Here is a 22,110-nt window from a genome sequence, read left to right as displayed (position 1 = left end):
CTGATGACGACAGCCTTCCGGGTCCCTGCGCGGGTACCACCCCCCCACCCCCCCCGGGCTCCGTAATATCACACTTTTTTCTCCCTCAGTCTCCCCCAATTTTCAAAGCATTAGGCTCCACCTAGGTCTCCCCCTGCTTCCACCTTAAAATATCTGTAGCATGTTGAATGTTTTATGAAATGATGACTATATTACCTCCCACCCCCCTCGCAGCTTTTTATCACTTTAAAGTGAAAGGACGGCCAGCCCCATCTGTCCTTCTCTCGCCTCGCCAGCGTTCCCGCTTTCCCGCGCTCACAGAAACAGCAATGCATGCAGGATTCCGTGTGCCTCAAGCTCTCCTCTCATCCCCACGAGCTCTGCACACTCAGTGGCGCTGGGAGAGGAGCTCGCCTCCAAGTTGCCGCAGCTGCAGGCGCACCACGCGTGCGTGTCACAAAAGGCAGGTGGCAGCAGGCGCCTTGCCCCCCGATCTCTGCCGTTGTCCCATGTTTTGTTATGAAGTAAAAGAATAACTAATATTGGCCTGAAGTAGTCGTTAAGTGTGCTCAGTCAGTAGTAGCTCCTTTGGGTGCATACAGGGAAGCGATAGTATCGCCTGTGAGAACTTTGAAATGGCCGTATATGTGAACACGATTCCTTTACGCGGGAGAAAAAGGACCAACAGGAAGAAGAAGAAGATTGCTCTGTGGGTTCCGTATAAATGCGTGTGGACCCCGCAGCACCTAGTTTTGCACAACGCTCTTAGAAAGCAAAGGTAACCGTGGGGATGTTGACCAGACCACAGGCTTGACGCGCTGCTTCTCTCTCCCTTGTCTTAGCAGCTGACACGTATTCCTGAAATTGGATTTTCCTGGAGATCTCCCTATTCCCTGGTATATCTGGTGGTCTTTTGAGAACATACACATTTATTAAAGCCTGACAAAGAAAAAATTCTCTCCCGCAGCTAGAAAAAAAAAATAAACTTCTTTCTCTCCCTCTCGAAGAGGAGCGTCCTGGGGAGAGAGAAGCTCTCATGGCGCTCGGGCCTCTCTGGAAGACAAGGGTAGAGATTTCGTGGCAATGATGGGCATTTAGCAGAAGGGCTTATAGGTTCAGCTACAGTCCAGCTTCCTGAACCACGCATAGCACTTGCCAGTGAATAATGCATTTCCTCGTATCTTTTCTGATTTTTCATTTTGTATTTAGTCCTATTTCTTCATCTTTGAAATGATACAGAAAACTCTCTTCTGTGCATTTACGTTCGTAAGACTGTCAGGACTACATTAGTGAGGTCTTAAGGGCGAGGTACCCACAGACCTTTCTGGTTCCTGCACGTGCGGCCCTAAGTGTGGTCCAGCAGCGTCTCTGCGTCCGTCGCCTCAGCCTGAGGGAGATGCCGAATCTTGGGCCTGACCCAGGCCGATTACATCACAAGCTGCAGTTGCACGAGATCTTCAGGTGCTGTGTGCATGTTAAAGGTGGAGAGGGCCGATGTGGCCCGGGCTAAATATGAGATTGCATATTACAGTCACTCAGAGGCCTTTCCAAAAAATACTGATTCCTGCAGGATGAATAAGTCCTGGAGCTCGGACTGACAGCGTGGTAACTATAGTTACCATCACTGTTGTTTTATTTTATTTTATTTTTTGGCCAGCCCGTGCAGCGTGCCGAACTTCCCTGACCAGGGATTGAACCCGTGCCCCTTGCGGTGGAAGCACAGAGTTTTAGCCACTGGACCGCCAGGGAAGTCCGCCATCACTGTCTTGTATACTTTAAGTTTGCTAGGAGAATATGTGAGGTGACAGATATGTTAGCTTGGTAAACATTCCACAGTATATCCATAGACCAAAACGTTATTTTGTACACCTTAAATAGAAACAATTTTTATTTGTCAGTGATACCTCCGTAAAGCTGGGGCGGGGGGTGGGGGGGTGGATTCTGATGCCTCACCTCGGCTCGCAGCTCTCCTGAAATAATTTGCCCAGGGATGTGTCCCAGGTCTTGGCTTGTGATAAGACTCCCTAGAGGATTATTTTGCCATCTGAAGCCAAAACCGAGAGCTGGTGAGCTAGATGCTCCTGTACGTGCTTCATCCTTTCTGCTCCGGAAAATGTGATCTGCAGACCATCTGCGTGAGAGGAACCTGGGAGCACGTTAGCAACTCAGAATCTTGGGCCTCGCCCCAGACGTGCTGCCTCGGGACTCGGGGTGATTCCTGGCCTGTGAGGTGTGAGTAGCACGCCCCTTGGGCTCGCTGCCCTGGTGGGGACCCGCCTCGTGAGCCTGTGGGACTTGCCCGTGTGCATTTGAGCTCAGCGGTTACTCCGTCTGTGCCCGCTTCTATTTTGGGCATCCTGAACTCAGATGCGATACCCTGAGTCGGGCCTGCCGTGTGTCTGACCTTCATTCTTGCTTCTGGAGCCAGATTTCTTCCCAGTTCAAAGCTGCATGTTTCCTACATCTGGAAAGATGAGCCTTGGGTTTCCTTAGTAGGTGCTTTGGTTGGGGGGAGGGGTGATGGTCAGTCAGTAACTGAGCATCAAGGATCCATCACCAGCTTGTTCTAGCGGCACAGCAAGAGAGATCTGAAGCCCCAGACGATACGAGAATTCAGACAGCTTTGGGGAGTGTGGGATGCTTTAAGAACATGGGCGTGTGAAGCGTTCTTCAAGACCGCGGGTTAGCTGGCAGCCGGCTAACTGCCGTTGGTGGAGAAGGACATATGTGAGAAACGGCACAGCAAAGAGCCCTCACTTTGCTACTTCCAGTTACATGTCATGCACTATTTCTGCAATAAAAATATAGTAAAATAGGGATTTCCAATAAAAAAGGTAGCCTAATAAAATTTAACCGGTTTCCCAATTCCTCGTGCATTAGATAGGGAATGGAAAAAAATTTTTTTTTTTTTTTTGGCCACACTGCAAGGCATGTGGGATCTTTAGTTCCCCGACCAGGGATCGAACCCGCGCCCCCTGCAGTGGAATCGCGGAGTCTTAACCACTGGACCGCCAGGGAAGTCTCGGGAGTGGAGTAATTTACAAGTGAACTAACATTCCCTTTTTCTTTTATCTGGCGATTGATTCAATCCAAAATATGCCTTAGCTTTCTATGGTAATGGATTATTCCATTTAATGGGAATAGCCAGAATGGGGCAAACACAACCATCTTGTTTAATATTTTTTCTGCTGCTCCTTTCCTTCGCCCGCATTCTGCCCATTACCCGCTCCAGCTGACCGCTGAACTGACTTTTTTTTTAAATTGGGATAAAAAAGGAACATGTCCTTGGCTCTTGTGAACTGCCGTCTTACTGTGGTTTTCACAGGACAGTGAAGTCCCCCTACATATACTAGAACGACACAGTGTAGGCTGGAGTGAAGGTTAAGTTACTGCCTTTGAATTGCTGTCATACCCATTTAGAAACACTATCGATTGGAGACTGGCCTGGTGGTTGAAACCCAGGTACTTTAGAAACTCTGCGTTTATCACCGTGGATTTTTGAACTCAGGGAAGATGAGTTCAATGCAGGCATCCTTGCCTGCATTGTCCATCCAACTACCAATACCTGGGCCTCCCAGTCTGTGAGAAGGGGTGTTCCTACAGGTACATCTGGGGATCTTCTTAGACAGATACTCTCTTCCACAGTCTCCCAATATTAGAGTGTCATAGAAAATAATCCATTATAGCAAACGTACACTTAAAAATATGAGCCACCATTCTGCGGCAGCTAAGCTAATAAAACTGTTGTCCATTTCATATAATTTAATATCAATAACATGTGAATGGATGTCTTTTCCAGAAATGGAGGAGACAATCTAGTTCCCAACTTAAATATCCACTAACGGGAGGGAGTGTGATCACCCCTGCTGCAAAATCACAATTAGTTTGAGGCAGTGCCTAAAATAAAATTTGTCTATGACATAGTACAAATAATGGGGACGCAAGGTGTTAAAATTACTTCCCAGCATGATTTTAACACATCGTGTTTTCTTTAGAAAGTTTCTGAAATGTAAAATCCATAATAACTCTCACTGGAAGTTAAGTAGTGCGCACTACATGTAATACCACTGTGAGAGGCTGGAGATAGATCAGAAATGAGAAGGAAGAGGGTGTAAAGTAATTTTCGTAGGAACCGTCTTCAAAGAATACCCTGGTGGCAAAGGAGAGATAATGGAATATTTCCTGTTAGAGAAGCGCATACTCTTCTTGTGAGGTGTCAAGTATCCTTTCAGAGCTGGTTTTCAGTGAAAGCTTGTTAACTGTAATTTACTAATCTAGATTCTCGGTGCTGTTCATTACAAACCTCGTGGGGGGGGGCATTACCTAGGTTTCAACAGAGCTTCAGGAGACCTGAATTCACATTTATAATAATCGGCAGTCTTTCAGTGTGTGCTCCAGGGGAGTTTTTAGAACAGTGGGAAACATCAGTTTGAATAATTCGACAAAATGACATTCATAAAAAAATAGATGATTCAAGGACAATATGGTTGAACAAGAATGTTTCATGTTTGTTTCTCTTTTGTGGGAGTTCTCAATTCTGTAAAATACAAGAAGGAGTCCTCTCATTTGTAGTACGTACTTGTGGAGTTGTTTAATCTCCACTCAGTTCATCCCCTAAGTGCATTCTGATTTTACATAACATACATCCACATATGGCATAACGTGGTAGGGTGGTAATACAGACCGGGAAGGAAGCTTTATCTCTGTGAACCGATATTTCAACCTCCAACACATTTGTTAAAATTCTGAATTACTTGGTTTATTAAGTATATGCACCAGAGAATTTATTCCATGAACATAAAGTCTTTATATCATCTGCCGTTTCCTGAGTGGATTGTCACAAAGTGATACAAAAGTGTCACAAAAGTGACACAAAATTGACACAAAAGTGAGGAAGCCAAATCCACAGCAGTAATATCAGCATTTGTCTATTGGTGACTGGCTTATTTCACATAGCATAATGTCCTCGAGTTTCATCCAAGGTAGTACATGTCAGAATTTCCTTCCTTTTTTTTTTTTTTTTTTTTAAAGTATTGAAGTATAGTTGATTTACAAGATTATGTGTAATTTCTGCTGTATGGCGAAGTGACTCGGTTATATTCTTTTTCATATTCTTGTCCATTGTGGTTTAGAATTTCCTTTTTAAGGCTGAGTAGTAGTCTCTGAGGCTCTCCCTTAATTTGTGAAAGAAGCGGAATATGCCAGGATCAGTCGTTTACAGCGGACGGCCTTCATCAAGGCTCTGCCTGGGGGCGCTAAAAAAAGATTCCACCTAGTGTAAGGTTTTCCTTAATCAGCTGCCTTCTTGATTTAACACACCTCCGATCCACGCCGGGTCATTCCTTTGCAGGTCATGTCTCTCTGTTCTCCCAGTTTTCACCTAAATCAGCTTCTGTAACCTAACACTTTCTTCCAATTTACTTGACCATTTTCTTGATCACTTTTGGTTTTCCATGAACCATGGGTAATGACATCCCTCGTTCCTCTTATGAGCTCCCGGTTCCCACATACATAGTGGCAGAAATCCTGGACATGTGCACCCACTGCTTTGTTAATCCCTTTAGTTCCACCACGAAAACCGTATCCGGGAGAGAGCATTGCAGCATGATTTCCCCCCGGCTGTGTTTATGTGAGTCCAGTACTGTTCCACATAGATCCTGCAGCAGCATTGCAGATTTGTAGGGAGACAAACAGGTGGAGAGGTATAAAAATCATCTGTATTAGTATGAACTAACAGACAGTTAATTCCCACCACACTGCATCCAATCTACTGATGTTTTAGTGCCCACTTTTCAGTCCTTCTCTGTGGTCTCTGAGCAAACGGGTTCTGATAAACAATGTGTACATTCCTCTAACCTTGTGGTATATTTTACACATGTGTACAGGGCTCTCCATCACAGATGAAACAGACAATCCAATAAGGGCATAGAATGGTGGCAGAAATCACTTTAGATCTGTTCTGCACACTCTTTATTTTAATATTGTCCGGGGCGTGAAGAGGCCAGAGAGCTGGAACAACTGGCCAAGCCACCCAGGATCCTGTGGGTCCCACTGTTAAATCCCATGCTTATGCTCCAGTGACGGTTACCATGGGGCTGTTTCCAGTGACGTGTGCGCGGTCATATATCAAGTCCATTGCGCATGGGACTTACTTGGAATGTGCCACCGTGGTGCCTTATTTAAAGAAGTACAATGCTAAGTACAAAAACAGCCTAAAAGGAATTCCATTCTTTGTTTATATCTCTCCAAGAAGATTAAAAAGAATCCAATTAATGGTCTTTAGGAACACTTTTATTTCCTTAACTCTGCCCCATCGCATATTCTGGACCCTGTCTTTCACCAGCCTTCTCCCCAAACCATCCGTTCTCTCTCTCATCTCAATCGAATTCTGCCATCTTTTCTCAGCTCACAAATCTGGAATAAGAGATGGACACATTTTTATTGGAATAACACTGGGTCGTTTTGGGCTTAGTTTTACTCGTGTTAGGTCCCCGTACTTCAGGATAGAGCTGAAAATCTGTGTCGTGGGAAACTGTCGGAGGCAAGGTGAAGAGAGATGAGCTAAATTAAGCAAACGAATAGCTTTCTAAACAATCAGCCTAGCGGGTATCCACAAATGGACCAACACACTAGTAGGGGAAGGCTTGGATTTCAGGCTCTTTAGTCCCGATATCATTAGCAATTTGTCAAATGCAAGGGCACATGGCATGATCGAGAGTTTACACATGATCTGAGATTTAGAGGGATCACAGGTGTCTTAGTGAATTGAGTCAAGATTTAAGTAGCTTCCTCCCGGCTGGAATCGCTATCGGGTCCTAAGGTCCAGTAGGAAAAAGGTGAAAGACATATTTAAAACAAGTCATGATGGCCTGAGGCCAAGCAAGGAAACTTTGCAGTCCAATGAGAAATGCTTCTGACCACAGGGACCAACAGCAATGCTGGACAGAGGTGGCCCCAGGAAGCAAGTCCGGAAGGGATAAAGCTTGAGCAAAGAGAAGCAGTGCCAAGTCAAGTTCACCTCAGGAAAGAAGGGTTATGCCTTTCTTTAGAGGCAAAGCCAAGGCTCCTGTGGGCTAGGTGCTTGCAAATATCACTGACCAAAGTACATTTTAGCTCAATGTCAGTTGGAGTTTGGATCAGAAACAGGAACTCTGTTATGCTCTGCAAACAGTTTTTATTTCTAGCTCTCTATGGAGAATGGCATGTTTACCCTTAGTTGTCTGATCAAAGCTCTCTTGGAACATTCGCAGTCTCATCTGCCACCAACCCGTTGGGATCCGAAAGATATCCAGAGACGGGAACGATGAATCTATTCTTCCAAGATGAATGTTGGCGGTGAGAAGGCCACAGGCTTCCCTCAGGTGGCCCAAAGAGAAATGTCAAAGAAAATGGATTGCGGATCCGTAGCACAGGATGAGGAACAAAAAGATCAAGTGTCTTATCGTTTAATAAGTTGAAGACATAAGGTGGCTACAAAGACGGGATCTCGGGCTTCGTCCTAGAGGACGGCGTCCAGAATGAAACAGGGGCCGGCCAGGTTGCACTCTCTGCGGGTTGGAACACACCTGTTGGGCTGGAGTCCATCACGAGGACCCAGACACAGTCAAGCGCGTTGGAGAAACGCTGGTTCCATTTCCATGATATGGTGGAGTGAGCTACCTGTGGTAATACTGAGGGGCCTGGGAAGCGTGACCTCGGAGAGGAAACAGCCTCCGGGTGATGTGATGCGACATCTGAAGGCGCACCATACGCGAGAGAACTGTACGGCATGATGAGGTGGACAAGACCTGCTCTAGGCTTCCAGGTAACGGGGCCGCTTCTTAGAGGGATGGGTCGGGGGTCCCCAAGGCCGCGCCGTGTTCCCGGATGCGCTGGAAGAACTCACAGAAGTCGGGACTCGTTATGCTCATGGTTACGGTTTATCACAGTGAAAGGACACAGAGCAAAGTCAGTAGAGGGAAAAGGTGCGGGGGGCCAAGTTCGGGGGAGACCAGGCACGCGTCTCCACCTTGTGCCAGAGGAGCAGCCCAGGACCCACTGAAATCCTCTGGCCGTGATTTGTAATGACACGAGCAGTGCTGTCTACCAGGAAAGCTCACTCGCGTCTTGAAACCCCGTGTTTTTATCAAGGGTCGGTCACATAGGCTTATGTTGCCAGTGTGTCTGAACGTGGTTTCTAAAGCTCCAGACCCCCAGAGGGAGAGCAGGTATTCCCTGTAAATCTCATGACTTACACTACCCAGGCAGCCTCGGATGTATGGGTCAAGATCCCACGGGTGAAAAGCCCTCTTATTGGTGGAACGTTGCAAGAGCTTAATTCATAGGAGCCAAACAAAGATCAGTTACCAAAATGGGCATTTCTCGGGCATGTGCAGCCCAGGCCTGCTGGGTTAACTCTTTCCTGTGCAAAGGGTCAGGCTGGTGAGTCCACCGCAGGCTCTCATGTATAAACCACCACCCCCCCCCTTGACGGCAGCCTACTTTTGCCTGGCTCCTTGTGGGAGAATCAGGGGAATTGGAGCAAGGTTCATTTGGAGTTAAAATCCTTCTCTACCCCTTATAAACTCTCTTAATGTAAGCAAACGAGTCACCTTAACTTGGGCAAGTTGCTCAGCGTGAGGTACCTTGGTGAACCACAAAAGGAATTACTAGCGTGGTTTGCAAAATGTACCCAGCAAACCAACGGGATAAAGTAGATGCTACGTGAATACGCTACTAGTTCCCTTCTACCCTGGATCTGAGAAAGCGGGAGTCCTGGTGAGTCAGGAGAGTGATAGGCCCTATTCCTCTATTTCTCCAGCGCTTTTCAAACTCCAGAGTTTCAACCGGGGCTGTTGACAATGTGCAGGTTAGGACTCAGTGGCTTTGGAGATGGGCCTGAAATTCTGAATTTTTAACCAGCTTAATGATGGGGTGATGTTGGTGCTTCGGGACCATGGACCGCGGGCTGAGTCAAGAGATGCTACAACAGCCTCCATCTTTGTGGCTGTGGCGGTCCTATGTCTTGGACAAAAACGGATCTTATGTTCATTGTAGGCGCCTCCTTTTCCACCCCCAGACATCCTCTTCCTTCTCAGCCACCTCACCTCAATCTGGTAGAACCCACGATGGTCTGGAACTGTTAATGGTGTCAAGTGTTACTCTTCAAGGAATTACCTGGTTTTCCAGTTAGAAGTGTCGATTACGGATCCCCACCCCACTGTGGGTCAGGTGTGACAAGAAGCTCGGGAAATGGAGTTTTTGCTGTGTCCTTTTTTTTTAGATGGGGGAGAACCCTAGGTCATCAGATTTAGGTACCAGAGGCTCCAGGATTTCCATATAGAAGGAGCTTGGGTGCATCCAGAGGGCAGAATTTCAGGACCCGGAGGCTGTTTAGAAGCTGTGTCTGTATAGCAGGCACCCGGTTTTGGGTGGCTGAGATGGTGTATTTGTTGGGATGACACTGTGGGACTTGATGGAGGTTTGGGGGTCTCTAGAACCCTTCGAAGCCGCTGCTCAGTGCAGCCTCTGGAGGGATACAGTCGGGAACCACACTGTAGCAGGAGCAACGGGGCCTTCCCTGGCGGTCCGGTGGGTAAGACCCCGTGCTTCCACTGCACTGGGTATGGGTTCGATCCCTGGTGAAGGAACTAAGATCCCACATGCCGCGCGGCATGGCCAAAAAAAAAAAAAAAGAAAATCGTGGGCAAAGCAAAATTAAAAAAAAAAAAAAAAAAAAAAAAAAAGAAGAAGAAGAAGGAGCAAGGGTCCCCCTGGCCAGCTGCGTTCCTTTTGCAAGTCTGGGTTGGATTGTCTCATCCGTTGCCGGGGAAGGCCAGTGCTCACCATAAGTAGGATTCGATCATCGCGGAGCTCAAGGGAGACACCCGGGGAATTCTGTCTGTCCTTCCGATTAGCTCTCATAGACCTGAATTGAGTAGGGAGTTTCTCAGTACTCAGCTTCTCTTTATCTTCTTCAAAAATGACTCAGAGAGGGTTGAAGCATGAACTTGGGCAGAGAAAGAAAGCCCGGCCTCCTGCTCACATTGGACCTTCTCCTAGCCGCTCAACTGGGGTAGCCGTCACAGCGATGGCGAGGATACCGTCCGGGAGCCGCGCAGACCCGGGTGGAAGGCGCCAGTCTAGATTTCCAGTCGCAGGCCCGCCCCCCACTTGTCACACGCTCACAGGAGCACGAGGGCACTGCCTCCTGAAACGGAAGGCACCTCGGGTCCCAATGCCAGCCCTTCCTTCGCTCGTATGGTCGAGGAGACTGAGCTCGGAGAGGCTTGACGGTGGCTTCGGTGACAGTGTTAGGCCTGCAAACCCTGCCCCGAAGCCCCCAGACGCTCATTCTGGTCCCTGGTCCATCTGCTTCCCTCCAGATGGGAGCAGATTAGCTTCTTCCAAGACAGTTTGTCCAGTGGGAAACTGACTCGGGGGTCAACAACACATATCCATACTGACTTAAGGAATAGTCAGGCTGCTGAAAGGGTCAATGCTAGTTTTCTTCCCTTGGCATATTTAGTAATAATTTAGGCTGTGGGGAAAATAGGGTGCCTTCCGGAATGTATGTTAGTTGTAAAGTATTGTACGTCTGCAAGAACAGTGCGACGAAGCCAGGAGACCAGGATGTTAGATGGTGACATTAAAATCATGCTACACACACCTTAGGTGGGTAAATAATGCAGGCTGTGACTACCATGACATACCTGTAGGCTGCTTTTGCTTTTTATTGTGTTTTTTGTTTATGGTTGATTTATGGTGGTGATTTTTTTAATGTTATTGACGTATAGTTGATTTACAATGTTGTGTTAATTTCTGCTGTCCAGACAAGTGATTCAGTTTTATATATATATATTCTTTTTCATATTCTTTTACATTATGGCTTATCACAGGATATTGAATATAGTACCCTGTGCTCTACAGTAGGACCTTGTTGTGTATCCATTCTATATATAATAGTTTGCCTCTGCTGACTCCAAACTCTCAACCCTTCCCTCCCTCCCCCCTCCCCCTTGGCAACCACAAGTCTGTTCTGTGTGTCTGTGAGTCTGTTTCTCTTTTGTAAATATGTTCATTTGTGTCATATTTTAGATTCCACGTGTAAGTGATATCGTATGGTATTTGTCTTTCTCCTTCTGACTTACTTTGCTTACTATGATCATCTACAGGTCCATCCATGTTGCTGCAAATGGCATTATTTTGTTCTTTTTTATGGCTGAGTAGTATTCCATTGTATAGATGTACCACATCTTCTTTATTCATCTGTCCATGTACATTTAGGTTGTTTCCATGTCTTGGCTCTTGTAAATAGAGCTGCTATCAACATTGGGGTGCATGTATCTTTTCAAATTATAGTTTTTTCTGGATATATGCCCTGGAGTGGGATTGCTGAATCATATGGCAACTCTATTTTTAGTTTTTCGAGGAACCTCCATACTGTTTTGCATAGTGACTACATATGGTGGTGATGTTTTAATTGTCTTGAAAAAATGATACCACAACTCCTCTATCCAAATGAATATTTCCTTTCGTGGTAGTCAACTTGTAAGGCCAAATACTTATTCCAGTGATGTTAACACTACTTAAAATGTTCTTTTAAATGCCTCTTGCACAGCCAAAGGCATTATCTTTAAATATTCTTATTAACAGTAGAGTTCACGCAGGCAACCCCAGTCCTCTCCCTGGGATCTGAACTCCGAAGCCCGAGCCTCAGCTCCCAGCCCCTGCCCACCTCGCTGGGTGAGCAGACAAGCCTCTGCGTCTGGTGAGTGACGGTCAGCACCGATCCTCTGTGCGGGAATCTCTCCTCTTTGCCTTCTGCAACCCTGTTGATGTGCTCTCCTCTGTGGCTCCAAAACTTCCCCCCTGCCACCCCCTGTCTATGCCAATGAAGAGGCCTCCTAGTGTGTGGAAACCTTTCCTCCTTCACAGCTCCCTCCCAGAGGTGCAGGTCCTGTCCCTATTCTTTTGTCTTTGTTTTTTCTTTTGCCCTACCCAGGTACGTAGGGAGTTTCTTGCCTTTCGAGAAGTCTGAGGTCTTCTGCCAGCGTTCTGTAGGAGTTGTTCCACATGTAGATGTAGGTTTGATGTATTTGTGGGGAGGAAGGTGATCTCCACGCCTCACTCCTCCACCATCTTGAAGGTGCCCACATCTTCTTTATCCATTCCTCTGTCGATGGACACTTGGCTTGCTTCCGTGTCTTGGCTAGTGTACATAGTGCTGCCCTGAACACGGCGGTGCGTGTGTTTTCGAATTATGGTTTTCTCAGGATATATGTCCAGGAGTGGGATTGCTGGATGATACAGTAGTTGCATTTTTAGTTTTTTGAGGCACTTCTATTCTGTTCTCCATAGTTGCTGTACCAATTTACGTTCCCACCAACAGCGCAGGAGGGTTCCCTTTTCTCCACACCCTCTCCAGCATTTGTTATTTGTAGACAGCCTTTCTGTCCATTGTGAGGTGATACCTCACTGTAGTTTTGATCTGCATTTCTCTAATAATTAGAGACTTAGAGCAGACCAATTTTGTTATAACCATAAAGTCCACGAGTGCAGAGGCACGGGCTAAGTGTTGTTTTTTGGTCATTGCAGTTCCCTCTCATTTACATATTTCATTGTAAACACAACCCTCTCATCATCAGATGCAGCTCTAAAGTTTCCAGTGATTAAACAGTGTGAGCACTGACTGAAGATCACAGAGACTTCTCTAGTCTCTGGTAGCTGCAAAGGCTTAATACAGAGAAATCTGTTCTCTTTGATACCAGAGGCATGTCTTTAGCTGATGGAGGGAAGAATTGGGTCATTGTGACAATTAAATTTATGTGTCAGCTGGGCCAGGCTCTAGTGCCCAGACGTTTGGTCAAACACTAGTGAAGGTGCTGCTATGAAGGTATTCTGTAGATGTGATTAACATCAACCATCAGTTGACTTCAAGGAGATAATATGTGTGGACCTCATCCAATCCCTTGAAGACCATAAAAGCAAACACAGATTTCCCAGAGTAAAAGAAATTCAGCCTCAAGTCTGTAACATAGAAATCCTGAGTTTCCAGCCAGCCTACTAGATTCAGACTTGCCAGAACCACAGTCTTAGAAACCAATTTCTCAAAAGTAAATCTCAATATATAGATAGATGGGTAGGTTGATAGAGAGACCTCTAGACCTGTATAGGTATCTCTCTGTCTACCAAACTAACTGTCATCTATCTACCTTTGTCATCTATCTCTCTCTCTATCTATCTATCTGTCTACCTGTCTATCTATCTATCGTCTATCTTATTCGTTTTGTTTCTCTGGAAAATCCAGACTGGTACAGTCAGTATGAAGAGATGGACCAAAGTCTCTGAGAGCTTCCAGGTAAAACTATTTCCAACATCAGCTTGCTTTCTTTCCAGTTGCCTAAGGCTGGATTACTTACATCCAGGGCTTTCTATCTGGTTATGTACACAGTATTTCATCTTTTATTTCCAATTGCATTTTTCTTTCATTGTTCTTCATCTTCATCATCATGTGTTTCTTTTTATCTACTGGTCTGTTTGCTTTCTTCTCTAATGCTTCACTGGCGATCCTGTTCTTTTCATTATTTCAACAGACTTGTCCACTGTAACATCCCTGCAAAGACTAACTATTTACCAGTCACTGTAACGTGTCAATTAAGAAGCCTGATTTCCTGGGATCCCAGGAGAGGAACACATGCTTTGGCTAGAATGGATTGGGTGAAAATCATGTCCAGTGAAATTAGTTAATTATGCAGTTAATATCTGAACAGGTTTTGTATTTCCGTCAGTCTGCTACCTATCTCTCAACCATGTAGCCAGGCATGAATACTGACAGAGTTGCCTTGTTTACAAAAGTGATACCTAATCATTGTCTTATTCTAAATTTCATTTGTACCATCGGATTACAAACCCAACTATTAACTCTGGAAGTTAAAGTCTTCAAAAGCAATATGGCTTTATTATTTCATCAAAGGTCACTCAATACAATTTAATAGAGGTTTGGTGCCAGAAAATCTCTTTACACAAACATAGTTCTTGCAGCTTATGATTTGAAAGCAAAACGATAAAATTTTCATCTCTGCAAACATCTTATTTTATGCAATATTTCATAGTAAAACTCTTTACCTTTTTTCCTCTTCTAGTTAGTATGTGCACTTTAAGTATTAAATGGAGGACATAGATCCTGAGAAGAGAAATGACATACATAAAAAGATACGTGAATAGTTAATAATAAAAGTAGAAAATATATTACAAAATAAAGACATTTTATTTTTTCCTAGAGTGCCCTTTTTCTTTTAAAATCTTTTTTGTAAATTATGTTTCTTGGTTCCCTGCATGGCTTAAATTTTCTCTGATGTCTTTGCAATGATATTGCTCTGCAGAGATACCTGAATTATGTCAGATCTACAGATCACATGAGTATGTAGCCATAGCAACAGACAGCACAGGTAATGGTTCTGGTGTTATAGAGATTCATGAGCCCTTAAAATTAGACCTTTTCCATTTTAAGGAAAAAAAAAAGAGAAACATCTCTACCTTTAAGAATTAGGTATACTGAAAACTTTTACCCATTACAATCGTATGCACAGATGATTGCTTCATAATTAAAGTGAGTGCATAAGGTGCAGTGCAGTGAATAAAATGTAGACCCTATGTTGAAAATGTCAGAAGTGTAAACTGTACGCACGTTGAAATAGGAAATCCATAAAGCACACTACTTCATGTGAGTGGAAAGAGTAGTCTAGATTATATTACCGTTCGAAGGTATATACATGTTTACTACTTTAAGGATTTGCACAATATATGAAGGAGAGCTTTGCTTTGCAAGATAACGTTTTGCCAGGTGACATCGAAGCCTTCGTGAATTCTCCATTCGTCAAGTCAGCAATAATGAGATATTATTGTACGAGGGGAATATCTTAATTAAAGAGTGCAGCTTAATCTGGTATTTGCGGAAGTGGCTTTTCATCAGGGGTGGAAACTGGATTAACGCCCAATTTTCTTCTACTTACGCCATACTTTCTGACACTCAGGAAACTCTCCAGTAAGGGTACATGGAAATTATGAGGAGCTGCTGTAAACTTTTGAAGACATACATTATGCCCATTTTTCCAAGGTAAAACAAACATGTTAAAGTCAATAAACTCTATTCTTGCTGTGACCAGTTCATTTGCCTTCTTAATAATTGCCAACTCATCTCCATAAGAAACGGTATTTAATTTTCAGACCCTCCGCCAGTTCATTGCAGCGTAAATTATTTGCATCACATCCTCCTCTGGAGCATCCGTTTCTTCTGAGAATCCGTATTTGTGGAAGAACCTTAAATGCATGTGTCTTAAGTGAAAGAAGGCAGTCTGAAAAGGCTACGTACTATGATTGCAAGTCTGTGATATTCTGAAAAGGCAAAACTGTGGAGACAATTAAAACATCAGTGGTTGCTAGGAGTGAAGCAAGGGGTATGAGTAGAGAACGGAGAAATTTTTAGGGCAGTGTAAGTACTCTGTGTGATACTATAATGACAGGTATATATCATTATACACTTGGCCAAATCCACAGAATGTAAACTCTGGACTTTGGGTTATTATGATGTGTGAACATAGGTTCATCCTTGGTTTAAAAAAAAAATAGTACCCTTGTGGTGAGTGATGTTGGTAATGGGGGAGAATATGCATGTGTAGTGGTAGGGGGTATATAGGAAACCTCTGTGCCTTCCTCTCAATTTTGTTGGAAACTTGCTCTTTAAAAATTGCCTTTAAAAAAAAAAAGCATTGGCATTCAGTTCCCCTTGCTTCCTCATTGTTTTGTGTATACCAAGGACACGTCTCAGCTCCCGTGCCCCTCGGTCCTCTCAAAGCAAATGCACAAAGGAACTCGCTCATGCTTCTCAGTGGACAGTTCATCACGCCCCTTTCCTTTCTCCTTCTCTGTCAGCCTGTGAGAGCCCACGCTCCAGGTGGGTTTCAGCTTCTGTGTGGGAAGGTCTCAGGTCTGCGTGCGTTCCTCCCGTCTATACAGGAGTGTGCCCGGCTACTCTGTGGTTTCAGTTACCCGCAGGCAACCGCGATCCAAAAACATCAAAGGGAAAATTCCAGAAATCAACAGGGAGTTTTAAATGCCGCTGTTCTGAGTAGCCTGAGGAAATCTCCTGCTGTCCTGCTCAGCCCGGCTGGGGATGTGAATCCTCCCTTCGTCCAGCGTGCCTGGCCTCTCAGTTCCTTAGTAGCCACTGTCGTGGTGTCTCAGTGCTTGTGTGCAAGTGACATTTGTTTGCCAAGGCCCCCTAGGAGGAATTTTGGAATTTCATCCTAGGTAATGTCTTGTCCTTCTGGCTGTGAAGTTCAATGTCTAAGCTTCATCGTGGAAATCAGGTCAAGTGAATCTCAGCTAGAGACTCGGGAAATGGCTTTTCCTGGATGAAGAAAAGCCCATCCTCGTGTTCTTAGCTGGTCTTACAGACTGAGGGATGCAGGAATTTGTACGAAAGGAGTGAGCAGTGCCTGAGAAAAGGCCTCGTGATTAGAGAGGGATTCTATGGTGTTAAAACAGCCTTTTCCCCTTGGGTGAATCACGGAGTCTGATTTTCACAGGATGGTGATTCTGGTGCTCTGATAAACAATTGTTTAGCGATAAAAAAATCTGGGAGTCCTGGATTAAATACATTCAGAAGGGTTTTAGGGTTCTGTATTTGTTTTATTTGTATGTTCTCTTTATTTATTTTTGCGGTACACGGGCCTCTCACTGCCGTGGCCTCTCCCGTTGCGGAGCACAGGCTCCGGACGCGCAGGCGCAGCGGCCACGGCTCACGGGCCCAGCCGCTCCGCGGCACGTGGGATCCTCCCGGACCGGGGCACGAACCCGCGTCCCCCGCATCGGCAGGCGGACTCCCAACCACTGCGCCACCAGGGAAAGCCGTTTATTTGTACGTTCTTAAAAGCACGACTTCCTGGAATATCTGTCCTACTCAGTTCCAACTCTGAGGGGGTGACGTGAGGTACATCAAGTCACAGATTTGTTGGGGTGCAGAATCCTGCTTTTGTTGACTCTCTAAACACCTGTTAGTAAATCTCAAGAGAATGTTCTAAGGTTAGCTGCTGAGTTAAGGCATTATTTTTTTTTTAATGCCTTGATTGCAAATACCCCCGAATGGCTAATAGAATGATCCAGTGGCTATCTCTTAGGCCAGAGTTGTTGGCTGCACAGTAAAATCAACAGGGGAATTTTAAAAACCATTATTGCCAGATTCCGATTTACTTGGTCTGGAGACACTGGAATTTTCGAAAGCCGCCCAGGTTATTCTAGCATATGCAGCCAAGGGTAAGGACCTCAAACGGAATCGTGCTATCTGATAGCTGTGCAATAGAGCTGCGACTTGTGCATTGATTCTTGGCAGGTGAGACTTAGGTAAAGGTACACAGTGATGGGAAATGGGCAAAGGGTATGCCCAGAGCCTGGAAGCAGCCCTTCGGGAAAACGCACAACCGTACTGGGGTTTTTAGGAAGACCGGGGGTTTTTAGGATTGGCGTGGGAGGTAATGTAAGAGAGAAACTTAAAACAAGATCAGGGGATAGACTTTTCCTTCTGCACTTGACACGTAGAAAACTCATCCATCAAGAATCAGCTACGTGCTAGTCCTGGTCCTTGTTCCACCCATTCCACATCGGAGTTTGTCCTCCTATGAAATTGCTGATCTCTCACGGTGTGTGCCAGCTACAAAGAATATGCTTTCCTCTCTGTGTGTGCCTGGGTACATTCATTAAAATGCGTTCAGTTTCTCTTTAATTTGTAAACTGAAGCAAGCGGTCAGTAATTTTCCCCGAAACCTGCTTATTCACTTGCCTTCGTAGCTAGTCTACAATGCCAGCTCTCTACGGCGAATGGATGTTTCTTTTCCAGTCTTCCCTAATTAACAAGTGTGATCCTGATTGTGAAACATCCATTTTGTTGGCTATTACGTCCCTGCCATCCGCTTTCCCAATATGATGAAAATCACAAGTACATTCCAAAAAATATTGGGTAAGATTTATTTTAAAACCCTGTCTACCTGCAGAGGAAAAGCTTTGGGCTATAAATACAGTTGACTGAGGGAGAAAATGCAAAATCTTTTCTTTCTGTGCTTTTCTGCTTCAGTTCTCAAAGTCATTAATTTTTTTAAATTGGAGTATAATTGCCTTACAATGGTGTGTTAGTTTCTGCTGTACAACACAGTGAATCAGCTATATGGATACATACATCCCCATACCCCCTCCCTCTTGCGTCTCCCTCCCACCCCTCTAGGTGGTCACAGAGCTCCGAGCTGATCTCCCTGTGCTCTGAGGCCGCTTCCCCCAGCCATCCATTTCACATTTGGTAGTGTGTATATGTCAATGCTACTTTAAGTTTCATCCTGAAAGCATTTTCTTTTCCATCTATACAATGCCCAAGCATATCAGGGAAGTTTAAGCAATAAAAACGCAGGATTTTTGGTTTCCTTTTTTATTCTTTTGATAACAGTGAGCTGAAAATATCTGGTTAAAGAAAGGTTTTCGGAAATCTCACGTCGGGTACCGTGCTCATGGCTCTGCTTGCTGTGTTTTATTTAGTACGTCCTATATGGGAAAGTGCACTTGGCGCTCGGGGTTTTGAAAGAAATCCTCAAAAAAGATGTTTTGAGCCCGAGTTCTGCTTTTGCCAGGTCACGTTTGCAGCGATGCATGTCTGCAGCTCCTGTATGCTCAGCGCCCGTCTAGGAGAACAACTGCTCTTGGTTTGATGCTCTGAGCAGGTCCTGCCGTTACCACCAAGTCTGATGACTTCCGAGGGCTCTCGGCATCTCCCCGGCGCCCCTGTCCTGCTGGTCCCACCCAGTGATGGAGAAGGAGGGCAGGGGGCCAGATTTGGGTGAAAGGAGGGCACGGACAGGCTCCAAGCAAAATACGGAGGTGGCTGTGTCTCTACCGTGTCTTCGTTCATTGGTTCTTGCCCCAGCCCTGTTCCTGGCTGGTTTCTGTTTGTCCGGGGTCCTGGTGCCGATCGGCGGCGCTGTAACTGTACTGTATCTGAGAGGCCACGCCTGAGCTTCCCGCCTCTGGGATACATCCCTCCCCTCCCCCAAGAGAACCACCTGCCCCTCTTTTCTCTCCTTTTCCCATCATGATGCTTCCACCAGGATCCACTTTAACAAATTAAGATGAGTGAACTCATTGCCGGCAAGGAGGCTAGCTCGTGTCACAGACTAAAAGCACACAATACACACGTCGACTTCATTTTTAGTGTTATTTCGGACCGTTTCCTTGCTGCTTGACTACCTCTTCTTCCTTTGAGTCTCGGTTCCAAGGCCACTCCCCCCATATCGCCCACCGCTGCTCTCCCCATTTTCCCACCCCACCCTCGTTGGAATGAATCTTCTTCTTTAACACTGTCAGAGTTTTGTGTTTTGTTTTGTTTTACCTTACTTGTGCCTTTTTATTCTGCCTAGTAGAGGTGATTGTTTGCATGTCCTGATTTATATAAGCTACTTGAGGGCAGAGGTAAAGTCGCACATTATCTTATTTTCCAACAATGCTGTAAACAAACACTCCCCTCTCTGGGCCGAGATTTCTATTTTAAAAGCCATAAGGTTCGCTCTCACACCGTGCCTCCATCCTCTGCCCCCCTCCCCCACCCGGGAGGTGAAAGATGGACTTTATTAATGTTTGCATCCTCAGATATATACACCCGGGTGACACCTCTGTTGAAGTTGTTCGTTTGTGTGTGATTTGACTTTTTTAAATGCACGGTTCTTTAATTAAACATTTGTGGTTTAATGAAACTGTTAGGTTTGTGAAACCATTTTCATCCATCTGGTGAAACAGAATACTCATAGCAGAAGAAAAATGTTTACTTAAAACTTATGCGGGCTTCCCTGGTGGCGCAGTGGTTGAGAGTCCGCCTGCCGATGCAGGGGACACAGGTTCGTGTCCTGGTCCGGGAAGATCTCACATGCCGCGGAGCGGCTGGGCCCGTGAGCCGTGGCCGCTGAGCCTGTGCGTCCGGAGCCTGTGCTCCTCAAAGGGAGAGGCCACAACAGTGAGAGGCCCACATACTGCAGAAACAAACAAACCAAAAAAAAGAAGCTTATGCTTTTCTGAAAATATTATTTGGAGCCACTGTGTGATATAAATAGACCGGAAAAGGATTGGCATGCGTCTGCAAAAACAAGGGTTTTCTATTCTTTACAGCAACTTTCATAGTTTGATTTTTCTTAATCAGTTGACTGATTTACTGTGTTTTCCGTCTTTTTGTTGTTAATGAGTCACATTTGGCTATTTTTAACTTCTGTAAGTGTATGCAGAAACCCTAAAATTGGGTAAGAAAAGCATTATATTAACAATGTCTTTTCCCCCCAATGAAGGGAAACTTTTGCTTGTAGAAGTTGAATTTGCAAGGCACAATTTATAACGCGATAAAGAGACATTTCTGTTGAAACCAAGAGCCCTGTCATTTCTTTCCTCATTCGACTTCTGCAGACTGAGAGTAAACATTTCTTAATTTAGAGGAAGGTAAGGCTATTTTTCAATTGAATCCTCTAAATTAATCCACTGGTGTAGGCGTTATTTCCTCCGTCACACGTCTGCCTTAAACATAGTACCTGCACAGATGAAGCAAATGCAAAAACAGCTTAAGATTTAAATAGGCAATATCGTCTTGTATAGAAAAGATCTCAGTGACATGAAAGTAGCTGGTTTTTCTACTTCTAGATTTCCAGTGGCTTTATTTTTTTTTTCATACAGTTCCTATATTTGGGATGTAATTAATGGGAAGGTTTAGCTTTGTCCTTCAAAGACTTTTTGTTTCTCTCATAAGATGGAATTGCTTGTTAATAATGAACCAATGCTATATTTTTGGCTACCTGTCCATCTATTTTCTACCTAAGTCATTGGTTTATCTATAGCCTGTCTTGTCCCAGAAGCTTCCAACACAGTAATACAGGGTAGAAAATGTTATCCTTATCATGTATGGTCTTCAACTTGAAGATATTAGAACGGTAGCATATGCAGGTTAAAAGGATTAGAAATCGGATTGAGGGAATGTGTTCAACTAAATATCCAGCCTCCAAAGTATTTTAATTAAGTGTACCTGGTGTTATGTGTGCAAACACACAGATACACATACTGATCCTGGGTCCCCAGGTCCAGCCTACATTCGCTCACTCAGATACAGTTCCCTGGCCTTTTTGGTAGAGGGATCACATCTCTTGTTGCTTCTTGTCTTAGCAAAATACCATAGACTTAAACAACAAACATGTGTTTTCTCACAGTTCTGGAGGCTGGAAGTTTGAGATCAGGGTGCCAGCATGGTCAGGGTTTTAGTCCATTAAAGCCGCTACAACAAAATACCATAAACTGGGTGGCATATAAAGCACAGAAACATATTCCTCATGATTCTAGAGGATGGGAAGGCCAAGATGAAGGTGCCACCAGATTCAGTGTCTTGTGAGATGCTGCTTCCTGGTTCGCAGACGTCTGTCTTCTTGCCATGTGCTCACATGGCAGAAGGGGTGAGGGAGTTCTCTGGGGTCTCCTTTTTAAGGACCCTAATCCCAGTCATCGGGGCTCCACCCACATGACCTACTCTCCCAAAGGTCACCCCTCCAAATGCAATCCCTTTGGAAATTAGGATTTAACTTATGAATTTGGTGGGGGGACAGAAACATTCAGTGTGTGGCAGCTGAATTCTGGTGAGGGCTCTCTTCCTGGTTTGGAGACGGCTGCCTTCTTGCCGTTTGCTCAGCATGGTGGAGAGTAGAAGCGCTAGTGTCTCTTCCTCTAGTTATAAGGACACGAATCCCATCATGAGGGCCCCAACCTCTTGGTCTCATGTAAACTTAATCAGTCTCCATTGCGCCCACCTCCAAATACCATCATACTAGGGGTAAGGGCTTCAAACTATGAATTTTGAGGGCACACAGTTCAGTCTATCGTACCAACATTCTAGATGAAAGTTTATACTGACACATTGAGCTGCCTTCTTTGCTTCTAACATGAACTGAGAGATAAAACAAAAAAAGTAAAACCTGAAGCGTGATCGCCAAACTCCCAAATGAGGACATTGTTTCCTTGGAACAGAAACCAAACAGGAACTCCAAGCAGCAAGGGCCAGGGATGCTGGCCTATAGGTCCAGACTCAGGGAG

General features: G+C 45.0%; 1 protein-coding gene and 1 long non-coding RNA gene across 4 annotated transcripts in view; one reads left to right on the top strand and one right to left on the bottom strand.

The window, feature by feature from the left end:
* Window positions 1-22,110, top strand: part of LOC136793464 (uncharacterized) — a 336,850-nt gene that overhangs the window by 264,458 nt on the left and 50,282 nt on the right. The gene's annotated exons all lie outside the window — the stretch shown is intronic.
* PNPLA4 (patatin like phospholipase domain containing 4) overlaps window positions 19,770-22,110 on the bottom strand; it is a 120,029-nt gene continuing 117,688 nt past the window's right edge. Inside the window, exon 7 of one of the 2 annotated variants that reach the window (XM_067023983.1) lies at window positions 19,770-20,021. In XM_067023983.1, the coding sequence (XP_066880084.1) occupies window positions 19,821-20,021 (201 nt within the window). In that variant the 3' untranslated portion in view covers window positions 19,770-19,820. The remainder of the gene's footprint in view (window positions 20,022-22,110) is intronic. The other variant, XM_067023984.1, reaches the window with a different exon arrangement.

Source organism: Kogia breviceps, chromosome X (assembly GCF_026419965.1).
Source record: "Kogia breviceps isolate mKogBre1 chromosome X, mKogBre1 haplotype 1, whole genome shotgun sequence".
Classification (NCBI taxonomy): domain Eukaryota; kingdom Metazoa; phylum Chordata; class Mammalia; order Artiodactyla; family Physeteridae; genus Kogia; species Kogia breviceps.
Note: the sequence above shows the minus strand (reverse complement) of the source record. Positions and strands in the feature narration are given on the sequence as shown.